The sequence below is a fragment of the Mytilus galloprovincialis genome, chromosome 5 (genome assembly GCF_965363235.1).
Source record: "Mytilus galloprovincialis chromosome 5, xbMytGall1.hap1.1, whole genome shotgun sequence".
Taxonomy (NCBI): Eukaryota; Metazoa; Mollusca; class Bivalvia; order Mytilida; family Mytilidae; genus Mytilus; species Mytilus galloprovincialis.
Window position 1 is genome coordinate 90,459,885 of NC_134842.1, and position 16,912 is coordinate 90,476,796.

The following is a 16,912-nucleotide window of genomic DNA, read 5'->3' on the forward strand; positions in this document are numbered from 1 at the left end:
TTCCTAGTGTTGTGTTTGAGTTATATATTTTCTTCTCGATGTCTTTTACTCTTTTTTTTGCCATTGTGTTGTCAGTTCATGTCAGACTTATGACCACTGAGACTGTTCTCTTCTATCTTTCCAGTTTCAAGCTACGATATTCATAATGCATCAAACAAAATCCAAATTGTCTTATTTTAGCTATTTGTATTATAACATTTAAACTCACATTTAGTACCACAATAATATTTCAAATTACCTTTGTTGATATGTTACCGATTGGATAACCTCCTACGTTTTTTAGAGTTGATACATTTACAAATACGGCTTGACTATCGTCTATGTAACCTTTTAAACTAATAAACGTTGGCTCGCAACGCATGCCTAGGACTACCCATGACAACGTGTTTCCTGTACTTTGCTCCAAACCTGGATGATATGCTTTCTTTAATAAAAAAAAAAGTATACAAAACAATTAATAATATATCTATACTATTAAACGAGAAGACCTCATTTTGTGTGTCGCTTCTCTTCCTTCCACAATAAATTAATCATCATGCCTCTTTGTCCTATAGGTAACATGCATAGTCGCATTTGTCATCCATTCTTATGATTATTCAGATTGAGTTATTATGGGTGAAAAACGACAAAAAGGGTGTCCGGATATTGATTCCGTCACCAGACTGACTTTTGGTCATAGATAGGTTTTCCGGTTTTAAACAAGCACAACTACAACCAATCGTATGATGGATAACAAAAATGAAAAATAAATAAGCCAATAAGAGCGTTCTCCATATTATGGTTTTTGGATCGCAAGAACCACAACTATTATACCTCCTTAGGACAATTATTTTTCGCGTTTATCTACATGTAAGCTACGATTATAATACTATGTTAAATATAGACTTTCTGTATAATTCTGTCTACTGTTTTCTTTGAAATGACTATTTAAGGGGCATACCAGTTGCATATATCATTGAAATAAGTAAAACATGTGGAAAAAAGAATGTGTCCATAGCACACGGATGCCATATCGGCACTATCATTTTCTATGTTCAGTGGACCGTGAAATTGAGTAACATCTCTAATTTGGCATTCAAAATTAGAAAGATTATATCATAGGGAACATAATTATTTACTAAGTTTCGAGTTGATAGAAATTCAACTTCATCAAAAACTACCTCGACCAAAAAGTTAAACCTGAAGCCGGACAGACGGACGGACGGACGAACAAACGAACGAACGGTGGCACAGACTATGAAACATAATGCCCTTAAATGGAGCATAAAAATTTATTGTTGAAAGTGAAAGTAGTGATTTGGCTAAAATGAAAGTAGGGTGGAGGCTTGAGGGAGGCAGGACTTTTTCGGGACGTCAGGATCGGGTGTTTTTAAGCTCGGGGTTTCGGGATTGATCCTTTCGTGATCCGGGGATTTTTTTTATCGAATTTCGGGATGTCGGGATATGAATGTCTTTAAATTTGGCACCTCGGGATTTCATGTTTTTAAGCCCGGGACTTCTGGATGAGGACCCCTCCGACCCGTGACCCCTCAAATTAGCCTTCGTCATTGGCATGTTAATAGGGCTCTCAAAAGAAAAAAGCCTTGATGGATTATCCTAGAAGCATATTTATTTTTGTTAGAATAATAATGGTCTATAAGCAGTTAAATTTATTTAATGTTTGAAGCGGTGCAAATTTTTAATTTGATAATTTGATTTGACTTTTACAAAGAAAATGCATTGTAGCAAAGGGGTGGAATAATTGTGGTTTGAGGCCAGAGACATGAACATAATTGAATTTAACAGAAAGGAAACAGATAACGGACTTAGGAACAAAAGTGAGAGGGCTTTTGATACTTTTTATGAAATTCTCCAGACATAATATCTTTTACATAAATTCATCCTACACAGTTTAAAACTGTGTTTGCCCGCGATTTCGCGGGTGTGAACTAGTATATATATATATTGTAGAATATGAGCAATGTTGAATTTAAACGGAGTTTTGTGAAGCTTATATATCCAATACAAACAAGGTTTGTTGTTAAATCTAACATCATTGAAGCCATGAAGGACGTATGATTCGCTAGAATCTCATCCTTGTCAACTCATATGTTTTGTATTTTGGATAACCTGAGTAAATTCTGCTCAAAGAATCGGAGGTACACGAAAATTATAATCTCGTTAATACTTGTTAATGTTAATGAGCTTTAGAAAAATGAAAATTCCATTTTTTTTAAATGCACCTGCTAGTGAACAACCATCCCTATCATAATTTAGTGTCAAATATTATTGCGAGCATAACAATGATCACTAGGCGGCCTAGCCAAGATCAGATGTGCATTTCATATTGGGTCTATGTTATAGGCTTGTAAAGACAAGAAGATAAACTTTACATAAGTAATACATCTTTGAACTGAAAAAGAGAACGTAGGGTTTCACAATGAATATCAAATATCATTTATAGGTGTTACCGTTTTGAAAAAAAACACTAAAACACACGCTGAGAATGTTGTTTCATTTAAAATTTCGCTGTTTTTATCAATTGATAGTTAATAAGTGAACTTAATTTGAACTACATTATTGGTTCATTGTTTAAAATCGACAATTTATTCATCTTTCTTTTACTGGTTGTTGCAACAAAAAATCTTCAGTGGTTACAAAGTTATCATAAAAAGTTGAATACTATGCGTTTGTTATGAAATTTTGTACTTTTGTTTTTAGCTTGCTCATTGTAGTGATAAAAGAGAAAAATAAATCAAATTTATGCTATTATGTGTTTTCCTTTCTCTTCTAGCATATACATTATCAAAAACTACCTCATTTATCAAAATTGCAGTACCCTAGCTGGAGATATATGCCATCAAAGTTGGATATACAAATAAAGTGAAAAAATGTCTTGTCCGTAGACATGCATTCCCTAGTAAACTGGAAGCATAATTACATTAATGTTGCATTGCTAAGTTCATGTTCTTTTGTAGATATGAAAACACTACTAACATTTTTTTCTACCATCTATTAATAGAGGAAAAAAATCAAAAATATGTCAGAATGTCTTGTCCGTAGACATGTCTTTTTATCAATATTGCTTGGCTTTATGGGTCTTAATTAGTCCTATGTGCTGTTTAAACTAAGAAATATTTTATTTTAAATAAATAAATGGTAATTTAAGTGTTCTCAATTTTTGTAAAATTACTTTACAGGAGTGGATTTTAAAAAGTGTCAGATTTTCAGTCATAAAAAGCATACCTTATTTTACTTCAATATTGTTTATTCCAGTTGCTGCACACCTTAAAAGATTAACTAAATCAAATGAAGAAAAAGTATTTCTCTCTCTCTAACTTTATCTTTTGCATTTCAGTATTAACAGCAGATGAGGAAGTGTCTACGGACAAGACACTTGTACATAACAAGTATTGAATTCAATTATTTGTCTGCTATGGAGCTTAAATTTTATTTATAGGTCATGAAAGTTATCTAATTAAATTAAAACTCAGTATTTTCAACATAAATATAGTCACAATTAATTCTAACAGATTTTTTTTTTAACTGAAATTGTCTTGTCCGTAGACATTACCACAATATATTTGTATCCAATTTCATTGAGTTCAGCCTAATTTGATAGGTAAAATGTATGTTATTTGTTCAAGAGAACACATTCAACTATGTCAAAATTGAGTTTTAATAATAGTTTGATTGTTTTAAACAGTCAGATATATGGATTTCAGTTAAACGAATGTGTCTTCATTTTGGCTAAATCAATAAATTATTGAGATATGTAAAGAAATATGGGTACATTTTTATATTTTCCAAAATTTTAAAAACACAGTTCAAAATTTAATTGGCAACTTTTAATCTTAACTTTAACAATCATCTTTGAAAGCATTTAATTGAATATCAATAAGTGTCTTGTCCGTAGACATTATCAAAATGTATTTGTTTCCATTTTCCTCGAAGTTAAGCATCATTTGATAGATAAACCTGATTAAATGTATAGTTTTTTTTTTCAAGAGAACACTTTTAGCTTTATCAAAATTAGGTTTTAATAATGCATTTCATTAAATATGAATACAATGTCTTGTCCGTAGACAAAACATATAAATTGTATTGCTAAGTTTGATTGTTTATTGTAAGAATATGCATCAAGCTATTTTAATGTTCTACATGTTCTATACACCAAAAGAAAGGTTTTTTTTTAAGTTTTGTTATTTATAGATAAGTTTAGATACAGTTTTATCAGATAAGATTAATGATCAAAGAAAGCTACTATTGTGTGTAATAACTGTGAGTTAAACATGTTCTTGTCATTTTTTTTTCAATCAAAATGTTTGATATTCAATAATTCTAAACATATTTTGTCTTTGACCAAAAATCTGACACTGCTGACCATGTCTTGAAGGCAACCATTAAAGAAAATTATACAGTTTTTAAAAAACCATTTATTTAATAAAAATATTAAATATTTCTTCCAAAAACTGCATGTAATTATATAAATGCTTCCAGTGTTAGCCTAACGATGGCAATTTTTCATAATTTAAACCATTTTTGAACCAAAATATCAAAAGAGTTTTTCCCTGAGGTGATACTCATTTTTGACTTCATGTGAAACACAAAATGCACATCTGATTGTGGCTAGGCCGTCGGGCTTACCACAGTAAATGATCCTGCATCGTCTGGCCTTGGATAGTACGTTGTCATGAATGATGTTGGGTCATGATTTTCATTGGTTGGTGATAATACCCTCGTTGTATTCGTTAAAGCACTTTTAATTCTGAAAAAATAGCAGCATTCAAACCATACACCATATGTAAATTTAAATTATTCTGAAATTATAACTTATCATCAATTTTAACACGCTTATACGTAGGTACCTCAGAAGCACGTTTCATATACATTAAACACATTTATTTAGTGGCTCTCAAAGTTGAAAAGCATTAAAACCGAAAAGACCGCGTATAGGAAATTTTTCAATAGAATTGTTTCATATTTTCCTGTCGGGCTTTTTTATAGCCAATCATACGGTATGGGTTTTTGTCATTGTTGAAGTCTTTATGGTTGCCTATAATTGCTATCATCACTTCGTTTGAACGTTGGTGGATAGTTGTATCATTGGCAATCTTACCACATTTTTTTTAAATTTAAATATGCCATGGGTTAGAAAATAAAAGGGTTTCGATTAGTTCAAAATTGTATAAACAGTTGATTCTCAATGCTCTTCAACTTCGTTCTTTATTTGGCCTTTTTAACTTTTTTGGATTCGAGCGTCGATGAGTCTTTTGTAGACGAAACGCGCGTCTGGCGTATATGTTCCGGACCATATGAGTATTTGGATACTTGATCATGACCATATGCGTATACTCATATGGTCCGACCGTACGCGTATATATGAGTATAATACTCGTTTGGTTATTAACGGGCCGGACCATATGAGTATTTGGACCAGGTAGGTATGTTTTTTGAAATTACATTATAAACGTTTTAATAATACAAAAACTTTATCTAAAAACAACAGTGATGATTACATGAAAATATATTAATTTTATAATACAAAAACTACGCAAAAATTAAATATTGATGCCATAGTTAGTTTTCATCGCTAGTTACATTCTTGCATGTAGGCTTAAGGTGACATTCACTTCCACACGGCATCATAGCTTTTTTTGCATTTGCAAGAATTTTGTGCACGATCCTTTTCATTTACACCTTTTGCTTGCGAGTGAAAAGCTACCCTTTTTGCAGCTGCTGAGGTCTAATTTTGTTTTTAAGAAGCTCTAGATCTCAAATATCGTAAAATGAATGCAATACACCATATTCACAAGACAACTTAAATAAACTGTGTTACTTTTCACTGACTTCTTGTGTAACAGTTCATAAAGAAATTTTTGAAATTTATTTTTTTAGAAACTATCGCCCGGTTTCGAATCTTCCTTTCGATTCTAAAGTTCTCGAAAAAGTTATTGAAAGTCGTCTAGAAGAGCATCTATCGTCAAACACTCTTCATGACCCTGCTCAATCTGCCTATCGTGCGGGACACTCAACCGAAACAACGTTACTTCGAGTTGACCATGACATTGCAAGTGCGCTAGACAAAAACTGTTGTGCCGTTTTATTGATGCTCGACCTTTCTGCGGCGTTTGATGTGATTGATCATGACATTATCGAAGCTAGATTAGAATATGCTTTTGGAATCTCAGGTTCTGCTCTGAAATGGTTACTCTCTTATCTCCGAGATAGGACACAGCGTGTAGTAGTAGGAATTTCGTCTTAACTGCGGTGTGCCGTAGGGCTCCGTGCTTGGCCCAAAGCTATATACTATATTTTCGAAGCCGATCGCCGAAATCTGTTGACGTCACAACATCTCTTATCAATGCTACGCCGATGATACGCAGATCTATTTAGTTTTCGAACCTCTTGATAACTGGAAAAACACATCGAATCGAATTGGGGACTGTTTGGCCGATATAAGTTCCTGGATGTGTGTAAACATGCTTAAACTGAACGAGGACAAAACGGAACTGATACTATTTGCTCCGAAAAACCGAGTGAAAGATTTGAAGGATTGGAATCTCACCTTTAAAGGAAACATCATTACAAGTTCTAAGTGTATTAAAAATTTGGGCGTTCATTTTGATAAGACTCTGTCAATGCACCAACAAATCAGTTCAGTTTCGAGAGCATGTTTTTATCAAATACGAAATATAGGCCGCATACGTCCGTACATCAACGAGGATTCATATAAAACTCTGGTCAATTCGTTAATCATTTCTCGATTGGATTATGGCAACGCTTTACTCTATGGACTACCAGCTTACATGATTCGGAGACTACAAAGGGTTCAGAACACTGCTGCGCGAGTGGTGACAAGAAAAAAGAAATACGAACACATTACTTCGACACTTGAGTCTCTTCACTGGCTGCCTGTGCAATACAGGGTGCAATACAAAATATTATTATATGTATTCAAGTCCGTGAAACATGAAGCGCCATTATATTTTAGTGAACTTGTAAATTTATACAGGCCATCAAGATCATTAAGGTCTGAAAACAACTTAACACTCGTAACTCCTATTGTGCGAACCAAAACCTACGGCAATAGAAGATTTGATCAAGCAGCGGTCATCCTTTGGAATGCATAACCAAAAAAACTTCAAAATGCAAAGTCGGTGTCTGTATTCAAAAAGAACTTAAAAACTCACTTTTTTCGACAAGCATTTTGAATCCCTTAAATTCGTTTCTGTGATACATTGTGCCATAGACGTTAGCCTGCTTTTGATTTATCGAACCTTTCTTTTAACTGGAGATATGTTTCATTTATAATATGTACACTGTATGTTTTTTTTTTATTTTGATTCATTGATATATATATATTTTTTTTTTTTTTTTTTTTTTTTTTTTTTTTTTAATTTCCACATTATTAATCCTTTTATCTAAAAAAAGTTTTAACACTGAAATATTTATTTTGTGGGTTCATGTTTTATATGTTTATATTTTTATCATTGTCTGTGTGTATATTTCTTTTAACATGTGATGTAAAGCGCTTTGAGTAATATTGTTTTAGATTTAGCGCTATAGAAAAATTGTAATAATAATAATAATAAATAATAGTCGACATAATTATTGCCGTTCACTCGTAATAACAAATCGGTAATGACCATCGGTAATGACCTTTGGTATAAAATGTGTTTACTATAAATTTGACAATGAAGTACAATTAACTATGTGAAACTTCTTATTTTTATTTAGCTTATCTTTTTATTATTATATAATAATAAAATTACTTATATGATAACGTCTTTTTAATGAACAGTCATACCATATGAAGATTTTAGAAGTATTACAAGTAAACTGTAACAGTGTAAATTACCCCGATCATACGCGTACGGTCGGACCATATAAGTATATACCCATATGGTCATGACCATACGCGTATGGTCCAAATACTCATATGGTCCGGAACATAAATACTAAATATAGTCCTGGTATCTATGAAGAGTTTATTTAATTTACAGAAAATGAATATATTATTGATATTTCATGTCAACACAAAAGTACTGGTTACTAAAGTGGTTATAAAATGTCCAAAAGCAGTGGCATGGATACAGTCGTTGTATAAAACTCATCAAAGTTTCCAGACTAATGATTTAGTACGCCACGTATGTATACGCATCATCTGCATAACAATTATTAATGGCGCAAACACAATGAAATTGGTAGGACGCACCGACTATGTAAAGTGTTATTCGTATTTATAACCACTCTCTCGATACCGCGTTGGTGGAATCTTCGTATCATCTGATCAGATCAGTATACTGTCAGTGTTATGGTGTTGTTGTGATTCAAAACTAAATTTTTAAAACTCCACTTTAACTTATAATGATATTATTAATAGGCTTATGTTCCAAATCTCTCCGTCAAAGTTTATCTTTAGGTGTTTATTGTTTTTAGAAAAGAGGGGCTAAATATACCAAAAGGGACAGTCAAACTCATATAGCGAAGATAAACTGACAACGCCATAGCTAAGAAAGAAAAAGATAAACAGATACATACTAAAACACAATACATAACATAGAAAGCTAAAGACTAAGCAACACGAACCCCATCAAAAACTTGGGGTGATCTCAGGTGCTCCGGAAGGGTAAGCAGATCCTGCTCCACATGTGGCACCCATCGTGTTGCTAATGTTAATACAAACCCGGTAAATAGTCTTAATTTGGTAGGTCATATTCGTGAAAAGGGAAGGGGGTTGTAGTTACGACATAAGGAACATATCCGATATCATCTGTGAAACGGTTATTTCATATCGGTCAACCAACTCGTAGGTCGCGTTTGAAGTATGGAGCTCTTATTTTTTTTTGTTATATCGATACATGAAATCAAAACATGATAAAAGACAAAAGGCTTGTAATGTTTTACGTCAGATACGCGTTTTGTCTACATGTAAAACATATCAACGGCGTTTGAATCAAACTGTTGAGACAAAAACATATAGCAGCCTGACAGCATCAGCAATAACAAACGAAAAAATAACTCGATGTTGTTTTGCGGGTTTCTTAGTCTAATGTGTTTTGACTGTTTAGCCGATTTTCATTTATGGCCATTGTGTTGCCAGTTTTTCACCAGCTTATGAGTTTGAATATCACTTTGGTATCTTACCGTTTCTGTTTTAAGATACATTTTCATGTCAACAATAAGTTTACCTACTAATTGAACTTACATAAGTTTGATTGGAACGGGCCTCGGTGCAGTTAAATCACTGAATTTAACCGCTCCAAAAATTTCTATTTGCATTGGTCTAGGTAGAATTCCATCTGGAACTAAAGATACCAGGTTAACAGAATAGGAAACAGGTACATTTATCGTCCATTCAATACTATGTTTACCGACAACATTTGTTGCCTCTACGATGACTGTATAAGTTAATAGTCTTCCTATAACATTTGACCAAAACAGTCTTCCAGTTCGTTCATCTATTATCATATTTCCAGGATGATCCATGAGTGACCAAGTTACTGGTAAACTCCCCTGAAAATACAGATTATAAATCATTGAAATAGTGACATTTCCTGTCTTTATAGTTTGACTAAATGGGAATTTTCAACCTACGTAGAGGTATGCAGACATTCTTCTGATACTTTTGGTATTAAACAAATAAGAATGTTGACAATAGTGGCAAATTTGCACGAAATAGTATCAACGTCAGACGCGCTCTCTACACATGTTTTTGTCCTCCTATCTTATTTATGAATTGAAAAATACTTTGTTTTTTTCCTCACAACTTAAAAACACAACTTAAAATTTTTGCCTATTTATCATGAAAATATAGATAACGAATTTGTTTTCTATTGCTTTATTCTTTTTCAATTTGTCAGACCTTTTGTTCCGGACCATAGATGGTAATATGTCCTGATAGCATTTGTCGTAACTTTAAGAAATATTGTGTTAACGGCAGATTTGCGATGTTACTGTTAACTTTATTATTATACAACTAAATGGTTCTGGATAATCTAGGGCTTCATGAAATCTCTTTATTGTTGAAAACTGTTTTGTTGTCGCAAGCTTGCTGTCTGATTATATACTCAACAACTCAAATAATACACAAGGTAAAAGTGCAAATAATGTGATTGAATTTGACTATAAAATATAACTTGTTTCGGATTATTGAACATGAAATAAAATTCCTTTAAGGACCAAAAAACTTAAGTATACAACTACAGCGGTTGAAACGAACTTTAACAATGAGCCAATTCCATGCTGCAAGGTAGGCTAAAATAAGTTCAAATATCATAAATCGATTATGAAAAATAATGAAAAAATGACAAGATTTAATCCACTTAAGACTTCATACCCGTGCTAACTGTAGTTGGAAGTCGTACATAGCCGATTCGTTTATGGTTTGTGGAGGAGGCGGAATAATTTCAGGTGCTAGTAGTTCAATTGTACAATTTTCACCTGTCCAAGGAAGGTTGCACGAACAACTCCCAAACAAACACTGACCACGTGGAGGCGAAACGTCTCGTCCACATGAGCTTGGTGGACACGTTGCATAATATAAATATTTAACCTATAGAAAAAAGAAGAATAGAAATATAACAGCAATAAAATCAGTCTTGCATATTCACAAAACTTTCATATATATCTTTCCATATATATGAAATAAACGCTAAATGAATGCAAATAGATATTAAATAGGCAGATAATTAAAACTAATTATCCCCGGCTTAGTATATTATAGGATTTTGATTGGTTAACGCACGTCGTTACAAAACCCATAGCCCCTGAGTGTTGCTAACCCATATCCCCGGATGTTGCTACACATAACATCGGGGTAATTCATGCGCGTTTTCCTTAGTTCCATGGTTGTTCCTTGTGAAATATAGAATTCTGTAGAAATACAGATTGTATCTTATTATGTCAATTATTTGCACTCATTTTAGTAAATGCAGCACTATTCTGCCACATTGTCAATGAATGGGACTAATGACCCAGCTATGCAAATGATCCACGTTGACGTCACACCGTCTATGATGTAACTCTAACAACTTTGAGCGCCCAATTCGACCCATTTCAATTTCTCTGTCTTTAGATTTAAAACGTCTTATATTTGTCTAATTGTAGGGTTCTACTAAAGGTAGTATCCTACACCCCGTTAAAAATATGTCAAAATCCAAAACTTCAATAAAAGATATTTAGAATATGAAAAAAACGTTACTTTCACGTTAAACTTTGTGGTCGAATTCCTCTAAAAATCGCCAGATTTAGACAAAGACCGGGGATAAATTCGTTATCTACGTTAATAGCCGTATATATTGATATTTTAACACCCTTCAGTACCCTATACACCCTTCGGTTGCGCCTCATGGTGTTCTTGGATATGCACGTAGATAACTTATAATCTCGCTCGCATGTCTGAGTCTGCAATCAGATTTAAAGGACCTCAAACGATTATAACGGGGTAACTGCTGTTGGATACAATGTAACATAAAAACTTGGAAAATTTAACATAAGCATCATTTCAAATAGAAAAAATGCATTTAGTTGATGTGAGATTTAAGATAAAATACATTGTTAAAGCTTAAATTTAATGCATGAATAATAGCAGATTAAAATAAATTATAAATGTAATTTTATAATCTACGTAGAGATACCTTATTGTTGCTGAACTCTATCCCATCCGGAGAAATTTCGAGACTTACAATCCCTTCTGCATGTTTTGGAGCAGAACATACCACGTGCATCGAGGCAACCCATACACCATTTACAACGTCTGTGTCAAATTTACATTGATATGTATCTGACTGTGGAAAATTGTGACCCCATACATGTACGTCATTTCCTCCTCTGTCAAGGCCCTGATTCGGTATGATGTTCAACACTGTGAGCAAAGGTAGACAGTCCGGACCATAGAACGTTTCACTACAAATATCACAGAAACTTCCGGTCCACTGTGCTCCAAAACAATCACAAGTCCCTGTATACATAATTGAAAACACATATGATAAATGTATTTGTAAATGAGCTAGTCCATGCGAAAAGGTACAAAAAGTCCTTTTTGTAAACTTTACAGGACAAGTTATCAAAGTTTGTTATAGTATTTAAGAAAAACGATTTTATCAGAAAATATAACATCAATGTAAACATTCATAAGATTGTCAATTCTATCCCGAATTTATCAATTAAAACAGAAAAAGACGTAGAAATATCTGAATTTGTGGTATTTGTGCAAGTGTAAAATCATTTGTTCCCCGGATTAATACTATACCGACCAGAAACTTAAAAAATATACGACACTACAGAGACAAAAGTCAATAATTTCCGTCAGTTCTACAGGTTAAAAGAAAGTAAGACAACATTAAAACATGAGGGAAAATACAAAAACTATGACATCTTTTTTATAAATTGAAATTTAAGTTAAGTTAAATTATTTAATATTATATAAATCAACCTTAGTTGCACGGGATTCGAACCGTTGCCCGGTTTGATTGCATTGATATCAGCATCGTAAGCGATAGCCTTATCCCCACTGCTACCGGGATTAACATTATCAACTGGCAAATCAATCCATTTAAACTGTTCTTTGAAAATGATTGAAATATATGAAATAATTCACTAACAATCTTGATAAAACTAAAGGGGGGTCTCAACACTTGCAGGTGCGTGTAGCTCACAGCTTGATGATATGAGGAAACGTAAATGTGTTTTATAAATCACAAGTCTACTACCAATAATTATGCACACTTTTTAGAATTTCGTAAATTTTTCGTGTTTGTACCTTTTCGCATGGACTGGCTCAAATCATATACGATAATGTGCAAAATTTTCGTTATACGTATTTATATGTACAAATAGAACCAATGTATTATAGAATCATCATACTGTTTCCGTTATTAAAAGAACAGTTCAAACGAAAGAAAAAAAACCTGTAAAATGAAAGTGGTTGCAAACATAAGTTGTTTATCGTCATTACAATTACCTTACATAGTATTGTAATTCCATAAACATGTTTAACCCCACCGCAATTTTGTGTCTGTCCCAAGTCAGGAGCCTCTGGCCTTTGTTAGTCTTGTAATTTTTTCTAATTTTAGTTTCTTGTGTATAATTCGGAGTTAAGTATGACATCCATTATCACTGAACAAGTATACATATGTTTAAGGGGCCAGCTGAAGGACGCCTCCGGATGCGTGAATTTCTCGCTACATTGAAGACCCATTGGTGGACTTCGCGATCGGCTGTTGTCTGCTCTATGGTCGGGTTGTTGTCGCTTTGACACATTTGCCATTTCCTTTCCCAATTTTATTCATCACATTTAATGCAAACATTTCATTGAGTAAAATTACTGAAACTAATACCTGTATTTATATTACACTCCCCATTCCGACAATTTGGACAAGGATCACAGTTGTTGCCCCAATGTAATGGTATACACAAACTACAGTTTTCACCAGTGAATGAAGAAGCACACGTACAAATATCAGGTCGAATACAGAAACCATGATCACTACAGTTGTTCACATTACTATAAAAAAATGATGTACATATATATATACGATATTTAACGAAGAACAGAACACCTAAACAAATCAAACTTCTCAATGAACAAAACTAGTCTTTGTAATGCATTCTATCTTACCAATTAAACAATACCTTTAAATTGGTTGGTTCAAATATTTTGCAATTTTGAGTTTTTGTTCAACAGGTCAAAGTTAATATTTTTCAAAATGTTATGAATATATAATGAGCCAAATCTATTAAGTCAAATTGTTAATCCCTTCGTAAAGTTAACGGACGCCATCACGAGTTGGTAGTCCGTTATGTAATATTCGTTTCACAGACGATATCGGATATGTTCATCATGTCGTAAATACAATCCCGTTCCCTTTTCACGATTATGAACTTCTGAATTAGACTGGGTTTGTAATAACATGGGCAACCCAAAGGTAGCCATATGTGGAGCAGGATCAGCTTACCCTTAAGTAGCACATGTGGCTACCCCCATGTTTTTGGGGGGATTCGTGTTGCTTAGTCATGTTAGTTTTTCGATCTACGAGTTTCAGTGTCTCTTTGGTACCTTTCGCCCCTGATATATTACATATTCCGATGAAAATGCCCGCCACTATGATATTTATGTCAAGTTATTGTAAACTTTGCCATCTTAGTTAAATTGTCGTTTGTCATTTGTAAACTTGTCGTCACATAATTTGCAGTTTAAATTGACCTGTGATGTTTTTTAAAACAGAAATCTATTAGATATTTAACATGTTTAAAATTATTTTTTCAAATGGGTGGTAGTCATTTTGAAATGTAAAATATTGGGACTAGCTAGGTATTAAAACACAGACATATTTAAGCATAAAGAGATACATCTTGTAAATTCCAAATTACGTCAAACTTGGTGTTCGGCATTGAAAGCAAATGGATTAAATACAAATATTGTAGAAAAACGGTAACAATTTGAAGTAGATACTCCGATACGATCTTGTAGACTGTGCAAGTAAAACTTGCTGTATTTTAGACCAGACTATACTACTGTCACTCATCGCATTTTTAAATGCCAATCTAATAAGCGAAACATGAAAGCTGCCGATTAGTTCATTTTGTAGAAAGAAGAAAGTACAGAACTTTGATGTTTCAGATAAAAAAAAATACCTGCACAACGCATCGATACACCGCTGTCCGCTCCATCCAGGGTTACACTCGCATAAGTTCGGTCCAACACAACGTCCATTCCCGTAGCAATTATGGACCCCTGAACAGTCATATCCTGAGCACAATTTACCAGCATAACCTACAAAAAAGACTCAAACATGTATCTAATGAGAAAATATTTAAGGACGTTATCCATAGCAAAAGAAAGGAAAACATTCATTATTAATTCAAAAAAATCTTTAAAGTTCGATACGTTTCTTTTATTACTATCTTCGTTTTTAAAGGCTTGCGATCATAAAATTTTTAATTTTTAATAGAGATCAAAATAGCCAGTAACCATCAGATTTTGTTAATATCAGACGTTGTTGCCATTTTTGTTATAATTTTGGGTCTACCAGAAAATCAAGTTTTGGAAATCGTAAAAGAGGGGTTTGGTAATCCGTTTGTCCTAGATGTCCGATTACAAAAATATGAATGTTAATGCTTCAATATACTTACCAGAGAAACATCTACATTTGTTTGGGCTCACACATTCACCATTGGAGCTGCAGTTATCAACACCAGAACAATCAATGTTTCTGTCAATCAAAATCGAAGTAATATTTACCAGTAACAAAGAATTATCACGATGAAAATCAAATATTCGTTCGTATGCTATATCGGTATTGGCGTTTCCCCACCAGTTGTTAGAGGCATTTACAGAGGTAGTTCCTAAAATTAGAAAAAAAAACAAATGATCAGTTTGATACCAAAAAAGGCAAAAAATTTAAAACAAATTCTAAAATAAAAAAAAAATAATCATAAAGACTGACGTTGTGAGTTTTTTTCTCCAATATTTTTTCCCCTGATGATCAAATGGAAACATGGTTTTAGTTTGGACAATGACTTTTGCATGTTTTGTATGTTTTAAAAAAAATCAACAAATATTCTTAGTACCAAGTTTTGTGTTTTTTGTTATTGTATGTCGTTTGTCGGATAACATGTGCCGTATTGATGCACGTCAAAGAAAAAGTTTGATAACAAAACTCATTCGGCCTCTGAAATTCAAAAACTAAATGTTTCAATATATTTTTAGGGAGGCTCGAGGGTATAAAAATTTCAGAAAAAAATTAAACATTTCTTTTTTCATTACAAATTTAATTTATTATTTTATAAGTTGTTACTTTGTCATATGATACAAAAGTCATTCAGAAAAATCAAATAATCTCCCTTTGGTGAAAAAATGCCATTTTTTTAGTATTAAAATTGAAATATCTTTGTTAACTCATTGGTGACCTATATTTTTTATTATTATTTTCAAATAAGCTGTACTTCAACTGAATGATTGTAAAATCTGAGCGATTCAAGTTATTTTTTATTTTTTTTATTTTGATATTAATTTTTTTCTCCTATTAGTTCAACAGAAAAAAAGTACTTTTACAAAAATGTATGCTTCTTTCGAAGGCAGATTGTGAGCTTAAATGAACGGTGACCCCATTTTTTTATTTTATTTTTCTATTAAGCATAAGATAAAGTTCATTTTTAGAAAAAAATATACCCGCGAACACCCTTCAATGAAAACAAAGAAATGAATTTGGTACTTTCGTATAAAAATGGCAGTTATGTTGTTATAATATAGTTTGTCATGCACTTCTGAAATATAAGACCAATGTTTAACTTTTCCTTCTAGTGATTCTCAAAATTAAGTCAAATCTGCAGACTTAACAAAGGAAACGATTCCTTACCCTCATAAACTTCTTTATATTATATCACATGTTGCAAAATATGTTGCGGTAAAAATGTGGCTCATATTACCTTATGATCGCATACAGAATCTATTTTTAAATTTCCGGTTTCGGAATAATTAATTTCTTTTCCCCGAGTTGTTTATTTTGTAATAAATCCTTGCCTGTAGATATACTGGATAATTTCTTCAAATTTCCAATTTACGATAAGTTTTTTGTTAATTCCGAATACGTTTAAATAAGGATTATGTATCCCTTACGAATAGCATTTTTTACCGGGTTTCTATTTAAATTTGGTCTTTTTTAAGGTTTTAACATCTCTTCAACGTCAGTATATGGCTTTCGACTTTCAAATATTGTGGAACTCTAGCATCACTGAAGAGACATTTTTCTTTCTTTTGGAAATGAAAATCAGATGCATTCAAATATATAGCGTATATGTTGTTTTGACATGAGAGTCGTAAATTAAAGTACAAAGGAGATTGTAAAACAGTATGATAGCAATGTTTACCAATGATAACTGTAATGAAGGGTCAGACGATGCATTTCAGTGGAATAAGACTCATCAT

The 16,912-nt window shown here is 32.8% G+C and overlaps 1 protein-coding gene across 1 annotated transcript in view; it reads right to left on the minus strand.

Annotated features, from left to right (window-relative positions):
- The window catches only part of LOC143076685 (uncharacterized), a 75,744-nt gene that overhangs the window by 19,272 nt on the left and 39,560 nt on the right, over nt 1-16,912 (minus strand). The window contains exons 15-22 of the mRNA XM_076252525.1: nt 15,118-15,330; nt 14,620-14,758; nt 13,323-13,489; nt 11,622-11,944; nt 10,322-10,537; nt 9,191-9,498; nt 4,627-4,747; nt 239-424 (exon numbers count right to left, since the gene is read on the minus strand). Of these exons, the coding sequence (XP_076108640.1) occupies nt 239-424; nt 4,627-4,747; nt 9,191-9,498; nt 10,322-10,537; nt 11,622-11,944; nt 13,323-13,489; nt 14,620-14,758; nt 15,118-15,330 (1,673 nt within the window). The remainder of the gene's footprint in view (nt 1-238; nt 425-4,626; nt 4,748-9,190; nt 9,499-10,321; nt 10,538-11,621; nt 11,945-13,322; nt 13,490-14,619; nt 14,759-15,117; nt 15,331-16,912) is intronic.